This window comes from Pygoscelis adeliae, unplaced genomic scaffold (genome assembly GCF_000699105.1).
Source record: "Pygoscelis adeliae isolate BGI_AS28 unplaced genomic scaffold, ASM69910v1 Scaffold402, whole genome shotgun sequence".
Classification (NCBI taxonomy): domain Eukaryota; kingdom Metazoa; phylum Chordata; class Aves; order Sphenisciformes; family Spheniscidae; genus Pygoscelis; species Pygoscelis adeliae.
In genome coordinates this window covers 4,731,812-4,741,777 of record NW_008824411.1, presented here as the reverse complement: position 1 = coordinate 4,741,777, position 9,966 = coordinate 4,731,812, and the positions used below count along the sequence as shown (strand labels likewise).

Genomic DNA, 9,966 nt, shown 5'->3' with positions numbered 1-9,966 from the left:
TTTCTCCACATTGTTTCTGAAAGACAAGTTTTTATCTTTCTGGAAAAAGCAGTAAAGTGAGAAAGAGAAGGCATGCACTTCAACAAAAAAGGAGCAGTGAGCTCTGTTTGAGGAGTCAGAAATTAGACCAAAAGCAAACAGTCTCTCAAAAGCTAGATTCTAGTAGCAAGCAGAAAAAACATTTTTAAGAAAATGCACAGTTACATAGTTCAGCCTACCACCTGTCAGGGAATTACAAGAGGCAGATGGTTACCAAAAGGAATTGGGACAGATTCTGTTTCAGTAAAGGATGCTTCAATATTACTTTACACAAAACTATTCGGATGCAGTAGAGCTTCTTGATTTTTCTAGCAAGGAACAGGACTGGTTTCTCTATGCCGTGAAGCACAAACTATATTAACAAACATGCCAGATCATCATCCTCAGCACAAAGATTAAATAAAGACTAAAACTGCAAACAGACCAATTTAAATTTCTCCAAGATTACTCGACAAGTAAGTATTTGAAAGAAGAGACTGCAGAAGAACTGTTATGAAGACAGCACATCTACACTGTTAAGTATTTTTAGAAAGTTTAACATCCTTTCGGTTTTGGCTGACGTTTACTTACAAACATGTGTGTTTGGGACTTTTTTTTTTTTAAAAGCTGCACACAATGTCCTCTAACCTCAAGGTCTCATTGGAAGCTTTTGATTTCCTGAAGTGTTCACTCTCACAGTTCCACACTTAACGCTATAAGCATTTATCAGGACAGACCCTGAAGGAGTTGTTTGCTCAGCTCTCCCCTCTTCACTTACCTTAGAGGTGATTTATAATGTTATAAGCCATGTTTGTGCAAAGGATGGACCTGCACTTATACAACATTTCGTTATTGCTGAGTAATTTTTTATTGTAGTTTACTCCTGTCAGCATCAGCTGCAGTTTAATCTTGAAAAAAACCACCTCTCTCTCTAAACTATTCTAGCAGTCCTCCATCTATTTTGTGCCCTGCCTCAGCGTCACACCTCATGTCTCCAAGCTGAACGTGTACTGTTACCCTGCACTTTCTTGGTCTCTAATTGAAGATGCAGGAAAGGGATTGAAGTCCATTCAGAGAAACAAGCTTCTTTTAAGAAAACACTACTGAGATGACGGAGCAGGGTCACTGCTGGGCTGAGCTGCAGGACCACATTAGAACAAGAGGCATTCAGGTGACTCCATTCACTGTGGAGCTGGACAGGATTTTGGGGTGTCATGGGACATCACTTGCACACACTGTTATTGGGCAAAAAGAATACTACAGACACAATAAATGAATTCTTAAAGGCCAGCTGGCCAAGAGCTTTTCACTGCACAGGCTTTCAAGCAAAGCAACATACAGAAGGCCCCAAACACAGGCCTCCACTGCCGTTGTGAGCCTTCAGCCTCCACAGACACTCAGATCAGCAGCTACACTGCAGAGGAACGGCTATCACTAAGGCATCCTGTGGACGCACAGAGCTACTACCCTACATGTGACAAACATATGCCAATGTGAACACGCATAGCTACTTCTGAAGTTACTCACGTTTTAGTTTGAACACCGAAACCGGCACTGTTCATTTCAGGCAAGACAGTTCAGTTCCCCAAAGGCTCTAACGTTCATTGTTCAAACAGCCAAGCTGCTGTTTCCTAAACGGTGAGACCAGTTTTAGTTCCAAACTGACCTGATTCTTGAAGTCTGGAAAGTCAGTGGCCTTAAGAAGCCATCATCTAAAACCACTGCTGCGCTGATAACCTTAACTTCACCATAAACAAAGGAAATTCTCAGAAAGCCCATTCCATTAAATTGTTTTAGAAAGCCATGAGAACATAAGGCTTGAGGAGTTCCTCTCTCTTTCCAGGGTTTCACCAAAGGGAAGCGTCCTTCATGCACGTGAGGTTTTCTGGAGAGACTGTTCGCACAGAAGACAGATGGCGCAAGACTAGGCCACAACACAGGCCTAACGATTTTTCCCCAATGCTGGTCAGTCAGAGCCGATAAGAGGTTCAGAGAGGGAACCACCACAACTGCATTGCAAAGAACTTCAATGGTTAATCAGAGGGACAATCTACCACAAAACCAAACAGAATCACAGCCTATTACCACCAAAGTCTCTTCCAGGTGAGTTGCAGAAGTCATCCCTAGTTGACAGCAGATATCCACCCAAATCCTGTAAGCCAAGCTAAGTTTACAATGCCTGTACAAAGCAAAATAATCCCTTGTAGATTATATACTCACACTGTACACACTCATGATCCATCATATCCTCTATGCTTCAGGAATAAGCCTGAGATTAATTTACTACTGACAGACGCTAGAAGCCATAACAAGGTTTATAATTTCTGTGGCATGGAGCAAGATTTTAGGGGTCACTGAAGGGTTGTTGGCTCCACACCCAAGCTCTCTTCATGTTTTCCTTTGTAGGTTTCACTTTCTGCAGACTTTAAGGACATATAGACAGAGAAGCAGTACAGAAGCAAGGGTACTTGCTCATTAAGGAGAGGACTCATCTTCTCTTTGAAACTAGGTGTAAATATGAGCTATGCAAGCAGTGGTGCATTTCACTTCTGTGGTTTTAACTCCATTTAAGAATATATAATGTTTTAAAGTTAATGAGGGTTCTTAACTGACAGCCTCCTTCGCAGTTAATGACAACCAGTTTATAATGAGAATGATGCTCTCTGAGGAAAAAAGCCAGAACAACATGAAACCTCTGGTCTCTAGTAGTCAAACTCCTCACAGTACATTTGTCTGAACTACCAATCACTACAGACGTTCTGGTTTCAAACATAGTATTTTTGAGATACAGAGAAAAATGTGCTAAATGTTCTTCAGAACCTGAGGAGCTAGTTCAAGCTTACTTCCAAAACAAGTATCCCAATCTACTTTATGAAAGGAAAAATGCAAATTGGGTCCATACCTCAGTTTTCCATTTCTAGGGCTGTTTTTTCACCTATGATTTTGAAAGAAGGGCAAAACTGTACTCAGCTGAAAAAGTGTGCCAGCTAAGAATGACTAGTATGACTCAAAAAAAAACCCACCCCAAAACCGGAGGTATTTGTTTATTTTTGAGGTATGGAGACGTTTTGTGACTAAAGACGACACTGAATTTCCTGTAAGCTGCTTCCTTACATCATGCATAACACTTTCTCGAAATTCACACTTTTTCCCCCTACAGAGTAAAGCAGACTCATTTATGAAGCAAAAGTAGCTTTGCTAGTCAGAGAACTCCAGATAAAAATCAGTCACAGCAGGAAAATAATAGTAGCAAAAACATAAGCTTCCCATACATAACGCTTATTCTCTTTCCTCCCTTTCTCCCACCTATGTCTTCGTTCAGATTTGCCCTGATCTTCAGCAGCATTACCGTTATCTACACAGGGATTGTTACCCAGGTTAAAAATACCCTCAAGATGTATCAGCAAAGCACCATGAATGCACACACCTGTAATAGCGAAGCCATGCTTTGTACTTTTGTAAAACACATATCCCTCTTACAAAGTAATCGATACAAGCGGAAGTGCAACTCGTGACAGTCGCACTGCATTGCAGCTCAAGAATCACGGTACGTGTCTGTCAAACCCATGTGCACATAAGCCTGTAATACTGCCTGGTGCAATGGGAAATCGCCCTCCATTGTGGTGGCTTTGATGCAAACAATTTTCTTGTAAGGGTTCCAGTGACATCTGCCCCCCAGACTGCAGAACAAGTCACAGATGTGAGCTGCATTGAGCCATATACAGCTCCAGTTGTACACTGGGCGAAAGCCAGAAGTCCTGCATTTCATTCCCGTAAAGTATGCCCAGCCCATACAGGAATGTTTTCCATAGTACGTACCTGTCCATTGTGGTGGGCAGCGGCAATTGTACGTGTTCACACCATCCACGCATATACCCCCATTTTGGCAGTTGTGATTGGGGCAGTCATCAACGTTGTGCCCACAGACACTTCCCTCGAAACCTGGACAAAGCAGAAACACATCACACTGAAATGGGCTTCCAGCCTCTTTTGAAGAGAATTCATCCTTCTTTTTTTCCTAAATACTTGCCCTGTTAACCTAATCCTGATGAACCTCAGTGTAACACGCTGACCAGAGACTTCACTGAATGACTTTGCTGATAGCATGCAGGTCAGATTACACAGTTAGAACACTACTACCATGGGTAGATGGCCAAATACGGTTTCACCACCAAAAAGACAAGGGTATTTTTTCTTTAAGTGACTAATGAGAACTGTCATTCAAAGCAAACAAAGTGAAGACCAAGGGATTTAGTTTACTATGAGGTAAACTCATCACTGCCCACCACCCAGGACAAGTTTTTCCCGTGGCAAAAAAGTACCTGGCATTCATTTCATCAATACCTCAGCATAGTTCATATGCCTTGGCTACGTCAAAGAAAGATGTTCTATACTTTGAAAATGAGCTTCCGAATTCCTGATTTGGCCCTCTTCAGTGTTAGACAAGTCAGTCAATCAACAAATCAACCACCACCCAAGTGATGCTTATACACTAAGCCCTGACTGAAAAGCAGAAGAAACCAGACACCCTTCCCCAATGAAAATTAAGGCTCCACAACAAACATAGCCACACTGGCAAAATATCCTTGCTAGATCTCCCTCTCCTTTCAGATAAGAAGTGGGGACATTAGGGAAGGGAGTCATCAATAATCCATCTTCCCCTTGATTTCCGCTGCTGATTTACTTCATGCTTCATTAAATAAACCTGACATTTCTGCTGGATGAGAGAGTTATATATCAAAGCACAAGTGGACGTATGATAATGTGGACAAAGTAAATGATTCCAGAGAACACGCGCTAATTTAAAACATCAGCTCTGCCTCTTCACTGCTTTGGAATGTAACACTAACATGACACAGTCCTCTCATCCAAAATTATGCTTTAACCCCTCTACTTTTGATGCCCTGCTCCAGATGCTTCCATAACATCTGTGTCAAGTCACATAGACCCTGTAAGCAACATCTGATGTAAGCAACATCACAGCAGATCGTGCTGTATGGCAGATGAGACAGACTGTAAAGTTCTGAAGCAGCTTCTCCGGACTATCACTACTTTCAAGAGACTTGAGATGATTCGTATGCATTCCTGTTGAACTTCTCCAATACTACAGGTAAGAGTCAGAACCGAAGAGGAGTGCTGTTGCTAAGCTGTATCAAGTGCATTAGCATCCATTAGCAAAGAACAGACTCAACAGTAAAAAAAAAAAAAAAGACACATTATTACCCTCTCCCTTCAAAGCCTTTCCCACCTTCATCCAAGATCCTGTAAATTTCATGGCAGTACAGAAGATTAAAAAGAAGAGGAAATATACCATGGTTAGTCTGCATCCTAATCATCACAGCAACGCCTTCCTGGCAAAGGCACTGGAGGAACAACTACCAAGGAATACAATTAGTATCAGATCACTATATTTAAAACTGTATAAAGCTGCCACGCATGACCAAAGGCCCAGCTGTAAAACACAGGGGTGTCCTATCAGATTGCTTTTCAGCTTGAGGAGAATCATCCCACTGACCACAGATTGCACTCATGCCAGCAATGTGATCAGCATGGAAATGCACCCAGAACCACAAACTCGAAAGGTTTAAGTTCCTATCCTTTCAGCTCAGACAATATGAAGACCTACCCTACTTTCTAGTAAACAAATTCCTGACAGCAGGCATTTATTTAAAAATATCTCACTGTACTGCACACAAATTTGAAGTGGCCCAATGATTTTGAGTAATAACAAAGCATGGAAGTCACCCCAATACTAAAACCTCACCATGCCATTGTACATTTTCACATTTCAACCACCTAAGAGCTGGTCCTCAAGCATCTCATGCAAATGTAGAAAACCATTAATCCCACACTAAAAGCTGGAGGATACCACTAGTGACAATAGAATAGAAACAAAAAAGAGCTTACAAAAAAAAAAAGCGATGTAGTAAAAGGTTCAAGAGAAACGACACACAGCCAAGTGTGCTCAGTCAAAAGACATCTCCAAGGGAAAGGGAATCAGGAGGGATTGAAATGGTGAAGACAACACTATTTTGAGCGCACAGCTGAAGAAAACACAAGTTTCCTTTTCGGTAACTTCCCAACTCCCTAATTCCCTTTAAATTTGTCTTACTCTGAAGAACAACTTTGGCTTAGTTTCAGAACATCTAAAAGCTGTAGAGGCATGATTTCTGTGTCCTCTTCAAGTCGAACTTACACCGCCATATCGTGATCTGATTAATGCGTAAATAAAACTGTCCTAGTGAAGTTTAGCTTTCACTCGTAAAACCAGTTCTTTAGAGTCATGGTTGTTTGGGCCAACGCACCTACGTTTGAGCACGACAAGCGTGAAGTTGCTCTGAGACACATGAGCTTTTCTTAAGCCGGGTCCCAGGATCTGATTTTGCAGTTACATAACCTGACTCTTTTCCAGAAAGCCAGAGTTTTCACTGTTTTGATGTATTTGGACACCTGACGCTGTTTCCTGTTCCCCCCTGTGCTGGGACTCACATGTTGTCCTTTGCTTTCTCCCTCCAGGAGAACAGTTTGCAATACATATCCTGACTTTTGCTCCGTATCTCCAAGCATGGCAAACTAAGGAATGAGAACCTCAAGGGGATAAGTGTTCCCACTGCTAACAGCATGCTGTTCCTCCTCTAGTACACAGAGGTATACAGGCAGATAACTACTCCTATGTCATCTAAAATCTCCAGCCCATTCCAGGGTGCTATATCCAATGCCCTCCAAATCTTAACCCTCAGCCTTATTTCAACCTGTAAATGACGCCTCAGACTTTCTGCAGGTCCAATTATGCACGGAGGCAGGAAATTATACCCAAATGAAAATATCAAGTTATTGCCAGATTTAGGGCCTGCTGACAAGAAGTTAGGGATCTCGACACAGAGTGCTAGAACTGACCTGCATCATTTTAACACAGAAGTAAGTTTCTGCATACCAGGTGCCCAACAGCAGTTGCCTGCATGCAACTCCGACAGTTCAGCTTCTTGAAATAAACGTAAGACGGGCTACTCGACGTAAGAGAACCAGCTCACCCGGAGCAGGGAGGCATGCACACCATCCGGTACCCCAAGACTGCCGCCATGCAGAACCTCACACCCCACAGGAAGCAGCTCATCTCTAAATCCCAGCAAGCAGGGTCTTCCCCACCGCAGGAAATTCAGTATGTCTGCTAGACCCCATTCATGATGCTCACTGCGCGGGGCAGTGTGACGCTCCGCTACAAACCGGCGTGAGGTTACTTCCTCTTCCCAGGAAGTGTTCCAGCTCTCATAAACAGCCTGCTTCAGCCTGACAGATCGTTTCCTGAACAAGCCCTTGGAATTCCCTAGGGTCCTTATCTTAGTTAATGGGTAATTATTTTGATGGATAACAATGAATAATCACTTTCCCAGCTAAGAACTTCCTCTATTGACTTGTTTAACATTCCATTAAAGGTTAGTTGCCAAATGAACTCCTTTTTTGTCAAATATTTATAACCACGAGCTCATTCTTATATTTAAAGGAATTGCTAATGCTTCAGGTTAAGTCTCTTTCACAGGTTTGTTTTTTTTACTACAACTGTTATGATTGACCTAACATGCTCACTTGTCTACAATCTTGTTTTTACCTAAATCAACAAAGCCCAGAGGAAAAATGATTATGCTAGATAGATAAGAAAATAAGAAGTTACCTTTCATACAGATGTAATACTGACAGTATATATAACTCTTCACTTACACTTGCCACCAAATGCTGACTTCTTCTAACACACATGACTACATGAATTACCTAATGCAAGATTTGTTTGTGTAAATCCACAAGTGAAATGGGAACTTGAGAATTTAAAATAGCAGCTTGACTACACTGTACATAAACAGTACTTGCACTACTGTAGAAAAAGCTGCTGTGACGTGTAACTCCAGGTTGTAGGTTTTTTTTCCCCCATTTTCAAGCTCTCGTTCTCATGCATCTGTATTTACAAAAAATGAAATTCATTCAAAAGTCAAGAAGAAAACATCTACAGGAAACAAGAACCCATTTCAGGGCCCGTCCAGGAGTAACCTAATTATGCCTAAATTGCTGCTTGGGCACAATCAGTTTCTTCAGAGCAGTTTCACAGGTCACAAGATGCAAAATCATACCAAAAACCATTCCAGCTGTGCTGGTTTTGGCTGGGATAGAGTTAATTTTCTTTATAGTAGCTAGTATGGGGCCATGCTTTGGATTTGTGCTGGAAACAGTGTTGATAACACAGGGATGTTTTCATTATTGCTGAGCAGTGCCTTCACAGAGTCAAGGCCTTTTCTGCTTCTCACCCCACCCCACCTGCGAGGATGCTGGGGGTGCACAAGAAGGTGGGGGGGGACCCAGCCGGGACAGCTGACCCAAACTGGCCAAAGGGACATTCCATACCATGTGATGTCATGCTCAGCATATAATGCTGGGGGAAGAAGAAGAAAGGGGGGGACGTTTGGAGTGATGGTGTTTGTCTTCCCAAGTAACCGTTACGCGTGATGGAGCCCTGCTTTCCTGGAGATGGCTGAACACCTGCCTGCCCATGGGAAGCAGTGAATGAATTCCTGGTTTTGCTTTGCTTGCGTGCGCGGCTTTTGCTTTACCTACTAAACTGTCTTTATCTCAACCCACGAGTTTTCTCACTTTTACTCTTCTGATCCTCTCCCCCATCCCACCAGTGGGAGCGAGCGAGCGGCTGTGTGGTGCTTAGTTACCAGCTGGGTTTAAACCACGACACCAGCAGTTCAAGATGTAACCGCCTCCTGCCTCTACGGCCATAGCACTGAGCCATGGTAACATCTTAAGGCCGTCCAGAAGGAAGGGCTAGAGCAATTCCATTTATAGTCACAATATCATCGGCATTGCTCCAATTCAGAGAGGGAGTCTAAAGAGGAATTTCTAGTCCATGATCTTGGCACTCTCTTCCAGATGAGAAGGCCTTGTTCACATCTTCCCTGGGCGTGACAGGCCACCATTTCTCTTCTCTTTCCGTTGACCTTTCCTTCCCAGACAGAACCTTTTCTAACACTTCAGAAATTTTGCTCTGCATGCTTCACTAAGGGGGAAGAAATGGCTGGGTGCCTTGCCTTTATCAAAGAATTTAATGTAAGCATTTTGGCCTCTCCAACCTCTCCCTTTTTTTGCTGTTTTTTAAATGACTAGTTTTAAAAAAATCAAGCTAGCAAAACAAGATGGCCAACTTAAACAAATACAGGAAATACAGAAGTGAAGGCTCTCAAAGCCGCATTAACTCACCCCCACTACACACGTTGTGTAACAAGTCCAAAAAAGCAGCTAATAATCCAAAACGTGTGTGAGCAGTGTGGGTGTGTAACTGTTACTATAGTAATCTCATTTTCATTTCCTGACCATAGTTTAGCCAGCCCACATGCTTGTCTAAGGGAAAATGTGCTCCTACCCAGTCTCGTACCCCTGTAAGAGAATCATGAAAGCAAACTGTCTTATCAGCTTTACAGGATCAAGTCCTTCAAACTTCATCTTCCTCTTCTCTTACCCCCCACCACACTGCTTCTGCATGATATCTTAAACTCCTTGAACTGGCTAAACAGATCTGACTTTAAGAAAATTCTGAATTTCTGATCAAGCCTGTTAATCCAGAGATACTTAGTTTACAATTTCATTTTAAAAAGATGCAAAGCAGAAAAGCAATAAATTCCCTGAGAGCAACTGTTAGTTAAAATATGGCATTTTCCAAGACCCTGTATGTTCAAGCACTGTTTCTTCAAGCATAGTTAGAAATGGTTGCTTTCACAGAAAAATAAAGATGAGACATCCTTCTATTTTAAGATCGACTTTACTAAGTTCTTCAAAGTCACATGCTTGCTCAGACAACCCAGAAAGTTGTTGTGCAGGCACTAGCTAAGGTTGGCAATGTACATTTAAGGTCATTGGAGCCAACACTTCAAGACAAAGGTGTCCAAAAAGAGAGCATTT

The 9,966-nt window shown here is 42.3% G+C and overlaps 1 protein-coding gene across 1 annotated transcript in view; it reads right to left on the bottom strand.

Moving 5' to 3' along the window:
* Positions 1-9,966, bottom strand: part of NOTCH2 (notch 2) — a 96,526-nt gene that overhangs the window by 54,034 nt on the left and 32,526 nt on the right. Inside the window, exon 5 of the mRNA XM_009320694.1 lies at positions 3,838-3,960. Within this exon, the coding sequence (XP_009318969.1) occupies positions 3,838-3,960 (123 nt within the window). The remainder of the gene's footprint in view (positions 1-3,837; positions 3,961-9,966) is intronic.